Raw genomic sequence first — 15,444 nt, 5'->3', positions numbered from 1 at the left:
CATCTTGTACCTAGTCTTTTCAACACATGAGCACCCATCTTTAATAAAATAACAAGAAAAATGGCAATGTGAGAAGCTGTCATTCCATACAGGTTCTTCAGCAGAGTTTACATTCATTAAGTCAGTAAGATAAATCTAGCATTTAAAATTCAAACTCTTCTGTTCCACAGTATTACTGCACTACCATACTTTTGGTTCTCAGATTTCTAAACTGACTGCCAGCAACACTGTACAACCCTACAAGATCCTTGTCTCTAAAAATTAAGTAGGATAAGAAAAATCATAGTTACACTCAAATCAAGACACGTAGCTTTTCAAATAGGTTTTCTCATTCAAAATATTCAGGTCCTAGGAAGAACATAGAAAGGGAAAGGAAAGACAACTACCAGGGTTCAGAGGAAGATTTGGGAAAAATAGCTTTATTCTAGCTATTATATGGTATAAAACATTGTACAATAGTGACTTCTGGGCCAGAAAAAAGACAGTGATTTAAAGACATCCAATGAAACATCAGATCTCCTTTATGAATTTTCCCCCTCATAATAAGGAATTATTAGTTGCACTGTCAGAGACACACAAAACCAAAAATTAGTGTGCAACACCACAAAGGAACCTATTTGACATCTTCACAATGAGAACAACCACCGAGCAGCACAGTCTCTTTTGCACATAGAACTTACCAGAAGAATCTTAAAAGAAAACAGCAGCAATCTCCCTCTCTCTTATATGATCTAAAGTCTCAGTAGCCAGAGGCAGGTGGCTAGATAGACAACCTCTCCCACACTAATGGTTTTTATGTTTTTATTCTTAGTCCACTGTTATATTTCTACAGTACAGATATAAATAAAACAATGCATGCCTGTAAATTACTTATATAGTCAATGACACACCTTAGAAAGGGAGAGGAAACCTTCGCTTGAGAGCACCTCCTGAGCATTTCTGTCCATAAACATGCAGCACATGCAAGTTAACTTGGGAAGTGAGTAGAGACTGGCAACATCAAAAGTCATACAGACATTCTGAATGTTAAGTATGGTGCAGAGGTACTCAGAGGTAGAATCTTCCAGCTCTGGAAATCCATATTTATGAGCCAGGCTCAAAAAGTCCAGCAGCACCTCCTCCTTCTCATCGGTCAGCGTCGCCCGCCCAGTGTAGATGTATTTAAGTAGCATCGTGAATGCTTCTGCAGTGGTGTCTTGGAGAGGGATTTCGGCTTCAGGCTGAGATTCTCGCATTCCACCATATAATAATGCTCTGCACAACAGAGAAGAAACGCATGAGGAAAACTTCAAATAGGATTTGCTACAAAATTATGAAATAAAGGTTATCAACATTATAAAAACATAAATGTGTCTAATGACACAAAGCTTCAGGTGAAGAAATGCGTAGTAATCAAAATAGTTCTCTAAAGAAAGGCAAATAATTTAAAAACGATTTTGAATTAATTCTATAAACAATTGAACTAATGAATAATCCTGAGAGCTCAAGATATAGACATTCATTAATTATAAAGATGAAAGTACTCTTTTGAGAGGAACACTGAAATCAATATAAACCTGTTAAAGGTCAAGGAGGTAGTTTAAAAAGTAAAGCTCCATAGGAAAAGACACAATCAGATGAAAACAATTAGACACAATCAGATGAAAACAATTAAACACAATCAGGCACCATTCTCCCCTGTCAGACTGGCAGAAATTAAAAAACTGTTAATATTCAGCACTGCAAAAACAATGGAAAAACAGGTTTTCTCATGCACTGCTTTGAGAGTATAAACGGGTAACCCTTTTTGGAAAGGAATTTAAGTAATATCTATTTAAATCTAAAATGTGCATGTCCTTCAACTCAGTAATCTTGCTATGACTCAATGCAGCAAGACAAAGATATGTATATAAGAAGTTATAGTGAAACAATGGGAAAAATCTTAAATGTCCATTGAGAGGAACATGGTTGAAAAAAACCATGATATACACATTCTATGCAACCATTACAAAGATCAAAGGAGATCAATATATACTGTCTTGGAAAGAAGTCCAGGATATAGTTGGTAAGTCAGGTGGCAGATCCTTGTGTGTTGCATAGAAAAAAGTATATAACACATACTTACATTTGTATGCACCCAGCTATATATAGATATATCTATTTATATTGAGGGAAAATACATATTAAACTGTTAACAGTGGTTGTCTCTAGGGAATGGGATTAGATGGCTGGGAGGGAAGGGCCTTCATTTGTCAGTTTATAGATTAAAAATGAAATTCATGATGGGATTATGGATGATCTGATTTTTCTATTTTGTCTTCCAGTATTTTTCAGATTAAAAAAAAAATCCCCACATTATTGCTTATCTGCTCATCTAAATAATGAAAACTAGACAATCCAGTCAGGTACTAAATTTGAATTTCTACCTCTATTACTCTAGGAGAAATAATATGAACCAATTAAAGCTTCCAATCCATAGGAAAGAAAGGGTGGTCAGTGGAGGACAAGGGAGGAGTGCAGAAAAGGAAGAGTAATGAGTGAGAAAGAAAATGTGTAAAAGTGAGAGCAAGAGAATAAGGGGGCAAAAAGAGATTCCCCCTCCTCCTACGATTCTCAGAGCAGGACTAGCATTTCAAAGTTCCCTCCATGCTTGCCTAGAACTCCTCCCACCCTCCCCCGGACAACCAAGACAGGACATTCTTGCTTGCCTCACAGAAATAGTTACAACTACTTAGCAAAAGATTCATGAATATTCTGAGCATACTTCCTCACTGGGTTATACTCTGCCTAAAAACACCTGAGAAGGTTTTGATTAATCCAGAGAAGATCTAATCACAACCTTAAAGTTACTAGATTAAAGAATACCTTCCTGGGGAGATCTTGCCAAGACCTACTCCCACTCCAGTGTGATCCATGGTACTTACCTGGATTCTCAATGCTTTAAAAGTGGTTGTTTGTTTTTGTTTTTTCTTAAATTTATTTATTTATTTTCTTGGCTGTGTTGGGTCTTTTTTTGCTGTGCACAGGCTTTCTTTTAGTTGCGGCGAGTGGGGGCTGCTCTTCGTTGTGGTACACGGGCTCCTCATTGCCGTGGCTTCTCTTGTTGCAGAGCATGGGCTCTAGGTGTGTGGGTTTCAGTAGTTGCAGCACATGGGCTCAGTAGTTGTGGCTCATGGGCTCTAAAGCACAGGCTCAACAGCTGTGGCACACGGGCTTAGCTGCTCCGCGGCATGTGGGATCTTCCTGGAGCAGGGATCGAACCCGTGTCCCCTGCATTGGCAGGTGGATTCTTAACCACTGTGTCACCTAGGAAGCCCCTAAAAGTGGTTTTGATGAGGACCCTTGGGAAGCCTAAATATGAACCCCCACCATGTGGAAGGTTCCCTCTGATACAGTTAGCTTGTCCTTATCTGGGAATTGATAGGCCCTATGACCACACTCATAAGGCCTCTCCTGACTGCTAACAGTTAACTTTCCTTTGCACATGAACAGTGTCAAAAATGAGAACTCATCTAAGATAGCACTGCTAATGACTGAGTTTAGCCTAATGAGCCATCAGATATTATAAAGGTTCAATACCCACAAAGAGACAGCGAGAACAAGGTCAACAAGTGAGGAGAGTATATTCCATTCATTCAATATGGTCTTCAAATTTCTAAAAGTACTTGAATTTCTTTTAAAAATATACTGATCACATAAAAGATACCCACATACAGTTATCTCAAATTATTTTTGAAAGAGGGAAAATATATAATAGTAACAAATACTAAACATAAGGCTGAAAAGTTCTAAATTAATAAAGACTGGACTTTTACAAGATACTTTTATATAATGAATGGAAGAAAGAAAACAGAAAGAAACACAGAAGTGTGCAGAGGACAGAGGCTGGTAACAAATAATGACTAGATCAAGGCCAGCTACCTTGCCTTGATAGGAACATGTTAGCTAGAACTTTTAATAGACTCCTCTCTTTTCTAAGCTCCTGGCTGTATCTACAGTGGCACTTTACACTTACAAGATGAAGTGCTCTAAAAATATTTATAAAGCACTGTAAAAGTTACAGCCAAACAGTAAATATTTCCCAGAAACACACTTTACCACAATATGTGTGACTCTAGGTGTTGGTTTTGCTGTCTCAGTTAATCCTGATTGTAAAAATCAGAATACAGTTTTCACCAGAAGATAACTGAAATTTTCTCCATGCCTTCAGCATCTCAATTTTTAGATATCAAGTTTCACAGGCAAACCCATGATTTCATGGATATGGACTCTATGGATCTGCCAAGGATACATTATCAGTCAACAATTCAGTGATGACTCCCTTTTAACTAAGATTAGGTAAAACGTAGAGTAATTAGACCTCAGTTGAACATTTACAACCCTGGAAATTAGGGGTCTAAGTAATAAATAGTAGCTACGTATAAGTACAAGTATGATTTTTACATTAATTAAACACATATTTTGTTTAGTTTCAGCTCTAATATAACTATGAAACAGTCTCAGTAAATATTTAAGTTTACTTTCGGGTTGTCAAACTACATGTCTTAGACATAGATCTGTTGGGTTACCTACAAGTCCTGGACCTCAGTAGTCTGAAACTAAGAGGTATACATGTTCGTTGGCAAGTCCAGAGGTCAGTCTGGACCTCTCTGCCAAAAAATCAGTTTAAGTTCCATTAGCCATCAACTATGAGGTGAGGGTGAGCGCAACAAAGACTCAGCCTGAGAAATATTGTTGAGACCCTGAAAAATGGTTGATCAGGTACAGTCTAACCTAAGAAGCCTTCTAACCCTATGATTCTAAGATGACTCCTGAAAGGAAAAGGTGATTTTTCAAAAAATAACAAAAAGCCGACAGATGAAATTCTTACAGATGTTGAATTGAATGACTGCTAGAATTTATTGTTATGTTTTGTTACATATTTTTCACAGAGTAGAAAATATCAGTGTTTTCTACAAGTGACTTGAATCTTCAAAAAGTAATATACACTTACCGAAAATATTGGCACCTTGCTGCTAAAATTACCCTGTGGGCAGGAAAACGCTTCTTTTCCACAACAAATGTGACGTCGCCATATTCTTCCCCAATCAACAAGGCACCAATATGTTCAGACAAAATGTGCACGTGATCAATTTCCCCCACTGCAGTAAAGGGGCGAAGAGGGTGGCTGTTACTCATCTTGTAGAAGAGATGACAGTCGTTGATCTATCACATAAAGAACGGATGAGAGTTAGTGAGGGGAAGGGAGTACACTTCGAAAATCACATACCATAAACACAGATAAGTAAAAATGTATTTTCTAAAAAATCACAAAAGAGAGCAATGTCATCATCATTGGTATCTATATTAACCCATTTATTCTGGGAAGCAATTCAGCCTACTTCCATTAACTCCACTATCCTCACGGCCTTATCACACTAAAAGTCAGGATCTTCAAACACTAATAGCACTTGGAGCCATCACAATCTAGAAAACTGTGTTCATACTACAGGTCCTTTATTTCTCAATATCTCAGGAAAAGGAAAATCAACAACCGGAAGAGCTCCTCTTTTAGCATAGATATATTTACTAAAGTGGGTGTAACTAACTAGACCCAGTGGAAAACTCATTCGGGCATAGACCTAGACCTAAAACAAAACAGAATAAACTAAATCATAAGATTTCAACAAATTACAGAGGTTTTGGTCTGAAGCCATCTTAAATATTTTATAAAAAATTATAATCTTCCGAAGTCACAAAAATAATTGGACATTTATTAATAGAAGCTTATACTAAGCATCCTAACCTCCCTCAAAGAAAGAATAACTCCAATATTCTTCTGAAGACTGTAACTTCCAGTCCAAACTTGTACCCCTGATAATCAGACAGCCTGTATTTATCAGAACATTATTACACTGAATCTCACTTCCTTGCTTTTGTATGCAATGCCTTTCTACAAATGTAACTGAAAATCCAAGGACTAAAACTTGATTAACAGCTTTACATAGCAGAAAGGGGAGTTATTTTCTTTGAAAGCTAAAAATGTTTATATTCTTAAATCTCTATTGTATTTGCAGGTACTACTTTTCCAGGTGTAAGTTACCCAGCAAGTACATGAGAGCTCTCACTAGCATGCAGGTGCCTGAAGTGAAGATGTGGCTGACAGCTCAGAGGTAAGCCAACTACCCCTCTGTTGCACCTGAAACTAGGAGAACTGAGCCAGATATGCTCTCTCCACTAGACCTCCACACATTCTTGAACTCTCCACTTGTACCAGGATTAAAGATTAAGCCACTCCTAATCTTTAAATTTCTACATCCAGGTCCATCATCAACAAGGTATGTAAAAAACTATCTTTATTCCCAGACTTCAGTGGAAGATCCTCATGGTCCAGTTTCCCCAGCTACCTGTTACTCTGTGCCCACCCCCAACTGAGAGAGCAACAGCAAGGAATGTGATGTAGAGGAACATGGAGGATGAGTTAGGCAAGGAGACACCCACCCTAGGTAAGTAAACAAGCTCCTGGCCCCTTACAGTAGGAGCATCAGAGCGCTAGCAGCAAATTCCCCTCATGCTCAAGGCAAATCCCTCTGCCTCAACTGCAACCTGCATTTGAAAGCCCTAAAAAATGAATCACCTCCAGTCACCTGTGTGTGAAAGACCAAATTCAGCTTAAGAGGATCCATTTAGGAGTGTCAGCAGATCATGTGAAACTCGATCATCTAACGTGTGATACAATAGTCTAACAAAGAAGTTGGCAAACTTTCTGCATAGGGTCCGATAGTAAATATTTTAGGTTTTGCAGGCTATATAGCCTCCGTCACAACCATTCAACTCTGTCATTGGGAACCTAAAAGCACCCATAGGCTATAAGTAAATTAACGAGCATGGCTTTGTTCCAACAAAACTATTTACAGAAAAGGGCCGTATTTAACCCTCATGCTATCTTTTGCCATCCCTGATCTAACAAATGATCAAGGACTGACTGTACCCTATGCAAACAATCAGACTGTTTTTTGCTTTTTGTTTTGATTTCTGGCTGGGTTATGCAAATGATGTTCAAAATAGTATAGTCATTTCCTATGTCAGCCATGAAATCCTGAAAGCTACTGTTACCTGATTTCAAAATCCCATTCTCCTTCAACATGAACTCTCACGTCACTATCCAATAGTTCAATGACAGTGCACGACTCTAAACGAAATAGGTGAAAGGATGCCATGCATATACTCACTGAATATGTTCTCTGGAATCATGTTATCTTAAAATTTTATCTAGGTCATGAATGAGACAAATGATTAACTAATGACTTGATGGACAGTGGTAGACTTGGTTAACTAGCTCAAAGGTAAATTTATAATTTTTCAACTGATACATAATAAACTCTAATGCTGCATATATAAATATCTATCTTAATAAGTTCTCCAGATCTGAACTTCTTAATACATACAATTTCATTTTGCTAAATTTACATTCTAATTATGCTTTTCCAACTGGAGATATAAAGTGAATATTGCTGAGTATACAAAACAGACACTTAGTATGGAATAAACACAGTTTGTATTGGCATACAGAAATAAGTTTAATTAGACCAGTGATTCTCAATGAGCTTGCCACACACTGGAATCACACGGGGGCTTAAAAAAAGAAAATAGATGCCTAAGCCCCACCCATCAGAACTTCTGATTTAATTGGTCGGGAATGCAGATCACTATTCTGAAGCCATTCTTATGAGCAGCCTAGAAAACAGCCACTGATTTAGTCTCTGTTGTTTCAGGTTCACATCCCTTCTCAGGTGCATAAATATATAAACAAAATATCTGCTAAGAAAATTTATTTAGGATATGATTCCGTTTTTAATCTTACTGCAAAGAGGCAAATGATGCTAACAAAGCCTCCAATGCCGTAGCTTGTACACAGAAACTATTTTTGCCCAATGCCCTAGCTTATCTACAAAGTGATGGTTTGGGTCCATCCACTTGCATTAAAAAAAAGCATGTTTTAGAAACCAGACATCAATAAAGTTAATACTTTAAACCACCAATTTTAATGTGATAAATAAAACTGAGAAAAAAATTAAAGTTCGTGGAATAAAACTGTTTACTGACATGTTTCTTATGTTTTCATACTTATTCTACTACTAACGACATATGTGGTCTTTGACAAATGTTCTAACTTCCATGATATTATTTCCATACCTGTAATGACAAAGTTATAGTACATTTTCTAAAGTTACATCTTAAAACTCTGCCACTGCCTTTCAATACCACTGTTTTGTCCTGTCATATGAAATGGACTCTCATGATTCAGCATATGGCTGGACTCATGACTGTAATTTATTACAGCAAAAGAATCAAAGAAAAATCAGCAAAGGTTTTGAAAAAGTACATGGGGCGAAGTCTGGGGGGAAACCAGACACAAGCTTTCAAGGCTCCTCTTCCAGTGGAGTTACACTGAACATGCTAAATTTCCCCAGGAAGTTGTGAAAGCACATTGCCAACCAGGAAGCATTTTAGAGACTCAATACCCAGGGTGTTTAATGAGGGCTGTTCATATAGATAGCACTGAACACATGGAGCCTAAAAACCTTTCCAATACACTTATTTAATCTTAGATTTGATAGGAGAAAAGGATACTAAGAAAATAACCTAGCCCACCTGCCTAAACGTATTCCTAACCCCTGACCTCCCAATATGCCAGATCCAAAGAGGACAGGTTTGGATGGACAGGTTTCTTCAAAACTTCAAGGATCAGATAAGTACAATGTTATTTAAACTATTCCTGTGCACATGAGAAGTTTTTTGCTTCTTCTTATGAGGCCAATATAACCCTGACACAAAGATGTGACCACGTTCACACACTCAAAAATCAGTATAAACGAAAAAAAAAAAAAAAAATCTTGTGTATAATACTGGAAAACAGAATTAAGCAGAAGGATTCATGACAAAGTTGGTCAATTCCAAGAAAGGCATATGAATATTAGGGAAAATAACTGTCATCAAATTAAAAGGTTAAAGGAGAAAAAAAATCATATAATTAGCTCAATAAAAGCTAAACTTCCTTATAAAACAATCAAGTTTATTTTAAAAGTTTTAACTGAATATGAATAAAAGAATACTTCTTTAACTTTATACACATATACATGGCCTAACTATAACAGATATAAGCATCTAGTTAATAATAAAACACTAGAAACATCCCTAGAAATTTCAGAAATAAGACACGGATGTCTATTCATCACTATTAGCGTTTCTCAGGAACAAAAGACAATGCAATTAAGTAAACCAAGTTAAAGGTAAATGGATTAGGAAATAAACAGGCAAAATAATCACTATTTGCTGATGATCTCATTGCCCACATGAAAAATCCATGAGAATCAATTGAAAAAATGTGAGAAAATAAGGAAGGTTCACTAAGGTGACCACAAAAAATTATTACAGTTGACCCTTGATCTTGAGTTTGAACTTCACAGTCCACTTATATTCGGACTTTTTCAATAGTAATTGCTACAATATTACACTATCCACAACTGTGGACCCTCAGATGTGGAGGAAATGCGGATACTGAGGAATTTTGGACACAGAAGGCCAACTGTAAGTTACATTTTAATTTTCAACTGTGCGGAGGGTATGCCCCCAACCACTGACTGTTCAAGGGTCAACTGCATATGAAAATATATAGTATCCTTTCATGCCCAAAACAACCAGCTAGAAAATATGAGGGAAAAGATCTGCAATCTATAATTGCAAAACATATGCAATACCTAGGAATAAACTCATAGAACACATAAAGGAAGTTATAAAACTCTTCTGAGGGATTTAAGAAAAATAAATGAAGAGACATACATTGTTTGTAGATGTTGTAAAGAGATCATCTCTAAGTCACCATATGAAAAAAGCATATTTGATATTTTATTGCACTTTATATTATGAACAAAAACAATGCTTTACCAACAAAAAGCAAGGCAACAAAACATTCTTGGTAGGGATACACAGGTGAAGACAATAATTTGACAAATGGGCACATATATTAGAAAACTGAAAAGGAAAAATGAGAATTTTATATTTACCAAGAGGTTTATAAAGACCTGAGAGACACAGTTCTAATTAATATACAAATTAAAAGTAATCCTGATGAGAATCACAACAGAGTTTTTAAGGTAATTTGGGGTAAATAAGTTCATCTGAAAGAATAAATACGTGATTTCATACATATTCTAAAAAAGAAGAGCAATGAGAAGAGGCCAGTTTACTAGATGAGAAAACAAATCATAAATTAGAACAATTAAAACAATGTCATATTAGAGAGAGGTCACTGAAACATATTAGTCCAGAAATAAACCCAAGTATACACAAGAATTCAGTATAGTATACATAAATGCAGCATTTCAATTTAGTGGGAGAAAATATGAATTTTTTTTCAATAAAAAATGTTGGCTACCCATTTTGAAAAAAGTAATCTGGATATTCATACAAGGAATTCAACTTCAGCACTTTCTGTAACAATAAAAAAAATAAAAACTTAAATGCCCATTTAAGGGGAATTGGATAAACAAATAATGGTAAGCCTATACAATGGAATATTATACAATGATTTTAAAAGAATAAAGTTAAATACTTTATTGACATTGAAAAAATTTAAATATATGTATTTACATGCAGAAAGGCAAGCTGCAAAACAACATTATAATAAAATCTTATTTTGTTAAACATATAAAAAACAAACACCAAATTGCCAACAAGTGTTAACCCAATGGATTAGGACTGTGGGAAAAATTATACATAGTATACTACATATTCCTGTAATGTTTAAAATTTTTATAACAAGCATGTTTTATTGTAGTAAAACTATACACAAATATTTCAATAACTTTAGCCACTAAAATTACAAATTAAATTAGCTTCTGTATGAGATAGCAAGTGTTTTAATTTGCCACATCCAATAGTACCTGATTTAGTGACTAAGACAGAATGGTAAGCAGAGAGACTATATATCATGTCCACAGGTAAAAATTAATTAACAACTTGAAGTCAAGGACAAAATGTTCATTACGCTAAGACAGGCAAAAAGTAAAGAATATCAGATACCTGGGTAGCATGACCTACCAGTATACTCTATTTGACACATCCCCAAAATAAAGATCTTCACCTTAAAAGAATTTCAGTATGTCTTTTTCTAAACTTATAGCAGATTTTCTCAGATGCAAACACAGTGCTTTGAGATTTGCTCCTGTTGACAGTTCCCCAGTCTAAACTTGCTGATGTTCATAGGATAGGGCAAGGGTAATTTATTCACTCAAGCTGCTCCTTCTAGTTAAGGAAAGAGAAGAGTAGGTAGGCAGGACGAGCAGGGACTTTCTCTGAGAGAGGAAATGGTACCACTCATGATACCATATACAATTATTAGTTGAGGGTTCTGAGACTTCACATGAATTTATTTACCAGGGATGGTGGGATAGTGGTACACAAACTACACTTTTATGTCTGTGTGTGTGTGTGTGTGTGTGTGTGTGTGTGTGTGTATGTGTGTGGTTGGTTAACTCTCCTGGATTCAAATGCATTAGGAAAAAAAAAATAACTAAAGCCGTAGTACTGAAATCCTCAGGGTTACTGACTATTTATTATGCAATAAGAAACCCACACCCATTTGTTCTAACCAAAATAGTAAACAATGTCCATCAATAAAGCGAGAGCACCATATGTAGTTCACAATGTTGTAATGCTATCACTGCCTCTTAAGGAGTTTCAAAAAACCATGCTGACCTAAATATCAATTTCCTTACTTAAAGCTCACTTCTAGCAGAACTGTTCACAAACTTTTAACAAGGGCTTACTATATTTTTTAGAATTAAAGTTTACTCTCCAGAGTTGAATCAGGAAACAGACAAAGGGTAAAGTTCCACCGGGTGGAGATGCCAAAGAGTCCTTGAATGCTATATATATCTCCCCTAGGAAGCCCTCTCCACCCTCCCATATTTCCTGACTGAAAGAACTTTATGGGAAAAAAGACCTTCTGCTCTCTAATTGCAAAATATGAATGATCTTTCTCTTGAGGAAAGAGATGGCATTTATAAGCATATGGTTTAACAATTTCTTTCTGCTCTTAGTATCCATGTGGTGTGTAATTTGAAGTAGTAATCCTTAAACTTTAAATTAATATCGCTTAGGGAGATAAACGATGCCCTATCTGCATCTTAAACACTCACAAAAAATCACATTCTGCTTTCTCATGGGAAGGATGCCTCACTTCTTTTGATATATAGTCTACCCTTGTCATCCAAAAGTTTGAATAAACAGGTGTAGACTGACCATACTAGTAGGTGTAACCTTGATTCTGATATTCTGCAAATCCAATTCTAAACCTTGCAGAAGAGCAGTATCACCAGCAGTAAGAAACATGACTGGAGTTCATGGGCATTTTCTGGTCTTGGGATTCCTGAAATATCTTTCTCAGGGAAAGATTAAATGATTTCTAACATAAAGTCCAGCTCCAAATTCTTGTCATTCTATGATTTTATATGTTTGTAAACAAATGTTTATAGATATACTCAACTTGAAACACTAAGTTGTAGCATAAAAATACTTGATGAGATTATTTTATGGAGAGTGTATGTAACTCCATTTACCAATTACCACATTGATTCCCCGCTTCCGGACCAAAGGACAAACTAGTTTCTGAATCTATATAGAATTCATTTGATAAGAAATTTACTGAGCTCTCTCTACAACACAGGCCCAGTGCTAGGTGACAGAAACACAAAGAGTTATAAAAGATAAAGTTGCTCACTCTCCACTGAGGAAGGTTGGACTAGACGACAAATAATGTCAACTCTAGAACTAGCAGGCCACGATTTTATGATTTTGTAGAAAGTCAAATATAGTTTTCTTCCCTTTCTACCATACCAAAACAACTACAAAAAATTCTCTGTTATACTCTTGTATCAGAATAAGAGTTAATATTCAAATAATTAGCAAATTGCTCTCTAAAATGGGCTACTCATAACCTAGGGAAAGTGGAATACAAACCACAGGAATTGAGAAGAAAATCTTAACACTTATATTGATATATATTTTTAAGCTAGAAAAACGAGAAAAAAGATAGTGTCTTCCTTTGTTCAAGGGAAATATCAGGTTTACCTGGGCCTGCTTACGTGAATTTACCAAAGGTTATATAGTTTAAATTAAATTATTGCTCACAAAATGAAAAGTGATTTTTAAAAATTCTCCTGCAAGGAAACCACTGATCGAAGATAATGTAACATTGCCAACACAATGTTACATTACAGACAACAAGAAAATGGCCATTAGGACAACTCTACTTCTAGTAATCAGATTTTACAAGAAGGTGACCCCTCTCTCAATAAGTCCGAGAGATCTAATACACAGTATAGTGAATATAGACAATACTGCATTATAATCAAACTTGCTAAGAGACTAGAACTTAATTATTCCAACTACTAAAAAGAAATAATTATGAAATATGACAGAGGTTCTAATTATTGTACAATGGCAATCATATTATAATATATAAATGTAGCAAATTAACATGTACACCTTGAATTTACACAATTACATGTCAAATATATTTCAATAAAAAAGCGACCCCCAAATTTCAAATTATCAAGGTCATCTGAAACATACACTATTATTAACAATGAACTTTCATATTAAAGGCATTAAAATTACTTAAGACTATACTACAAAGCTACAGTAATCAAAACAGCACAGTACTGGTGCAAAAATGGAAATATAGATCAATGGAACAGGATAGAAAGCACAGAAATAAACCCACGCACCTAAAGTAAATTAATATATGATAAAGGAGGCAAGACTATATAACAGAGAAAAGATGGTCTCTTCAATAAGTGGTTCTGGGAAAACCTGTTAAAGAGTGAGATTAGAACATTCTCTAACATTATTCAGAAAAATAAACTAAAATGGATCAAAGATATAAATGTAAGGCCAGACACTATAAAACTCGTAGAGAAAAACATAGAACACTCTTTCACATAAATCACACCAATATCTTTTTTGATCCACCTCCTTGAGTAATGAAAATAAAAACAAAAATTAACAAATGAGCCCTAATGAAACTTAAAAAGCTATTCCACAGCAAAGGAAACCATAAACAAAAGAAAAGACAACCTCCAGAATGGGAGAAAATATTTGCAAATGAAACAACCAACAAGGGATTAACCTCCAAAATATACAAACAGCTTATGCAGCTTTATGTCAAAAAAACAAAACCCAATCAAAAAATGGGCAGATCTAAATAGACATTTCTTCAAAGAAGACATACAGATGGCCAAAAAGCACATGAAAAGATGCTCAACATCACTAATTATCAGAGAAATGCAAATCAAAACTACAATAAGGTATCACCTCACACCAGTCAGAATGGCCATCATCAAAAAAATCTACAAAAAGTAAATGCTAGAGAGGGTGTGAAGAAAAGGGAACCCTCCTATGCTGTTGGTGGGAATATAAATTGGTACAACCACTGTGGAGAACAGTATGGAGTGTCTTTAAAAAGCTAAAAATAGAACTATCATATGACCCAGCAATTGCACTCCTGGGCATATATCTGGAGAAAACCATACTTCAGAAAGATACATGCATCCCAATGTTCACTGCAGCGCTATTTACAATAGCCAAGACATGGAAGCAACCTAAATGTCCATCAACAGAAAAATGGATAAAAAAGATGTGGTACATACATACTGTATAATGGAATATTACTCAGCCATAAAAAAGAACAAAATAATGCCATTTGCAGCAACATGGATAGGCCTAGAGATTATCATACTAAGTGAAATAAGTCAGACAGAGAAAGGCAAATTATGACATCATTCACATGTGGAATCTAATTTTAAAAAATGATACAAATGAACTTAAAAAACAGAAACAGATTTTGAAAACAAATTTATGGTTATCAAAGGGGAAATGGGGGGGAATAAATTAGGAGCTTGGGATTAACATACACACACTACTCTGCATAAAATAACCAACAAGGACCTACAGTATAGCACAGGGATCTCTAGTCAATATTCTGTAATAATCTATATGAGTAAAGAATCTTAAAAAGAATGAATATATGTATAACTAAATCACTTTGCTGTACACCTGAAAATTACACAACACTGTAAGTCAACCATACTCCTATAATTTTTTTTTTTAAAGGCAGAAGCTTAAAACAAAGTAACAATCTAGCAGCAAATTTTGCAGTAGGGACAAAGAAAGTACTTCTCACCTAATAATAATAGTTACTATTAGGACTTAATTATACGCTAGGCAGCATCCTAAGTATTTTACACATACCATCTCACCTAGTATTCAAATAAGTGTATTAGGTAGGTACTGTTTTTTATCCTATTTAACAGGTAGGAAACTGACGGACAGACAAGATTAGGCAACTAGCCCAAGGACATAGACAATAAATAGCAGATTTAAACCAACATCTGTCAAGGTCCCAAACTTATAAGAGCTATG

At 35.5% G+C, this 15,444-nt stretch overlaps 1 protein-coding gene across 4 annotated transcripts in view; it reads right to left on the bottom strand.

Annotated features, from left to right (window-relative positions):
- Window positions 1-15,444, bottom strand: part of BTBD9 (BTB domain containing 9) — a 404,849-nt gene that overhangs the window by 362,522 nt on the left and 26,883 nt on the right. For all 4 annotated transcript variants that reach the window (XM_057698346.1, XM_057698348.1, XM_057698345.1 and 1 more), the window contains exons 2-3: window positions 4,973-5,184; window positions 891-1,254 (exon numbers count right to left, since the gene is read on the bottom strand). In XM_057698346.1, coding sequence (XP_057554329.1) covers window positions 891-1,254; window positions 4,973-5,157 — 549 coding nt within the window. In that variant the 5' untranslated portion in view covers window positions 5,158-5,184. The remainder of the gene's footprint in view (window positions 1-890; window positions 1,255-4,972; window positions 5,185-15,444) is intronic.

The sequence above is a fragment of the Hippopotamus amphibius genome, chromosome 11 (genome assembly GCF_030028045.1).
Source record: "Hippopotamus amphibius kiboko isolate mHipAmp2 chromosome 11, mHipAmp2.hap2, whole genome shotgun sequence".
Classification (NCBI taxonomy): Eukaryota; Metazoa; Chordata; class Mammalia; order Artiodactyla; family Hippopotamidae; genus Hippopotamus; species Hippopotamus amphibius.
The sequence above is the reverse complement of the archived record's forward strand: the minus strand, read 5'-3'. Positions and strand labels throughout refer to the sequence as shown.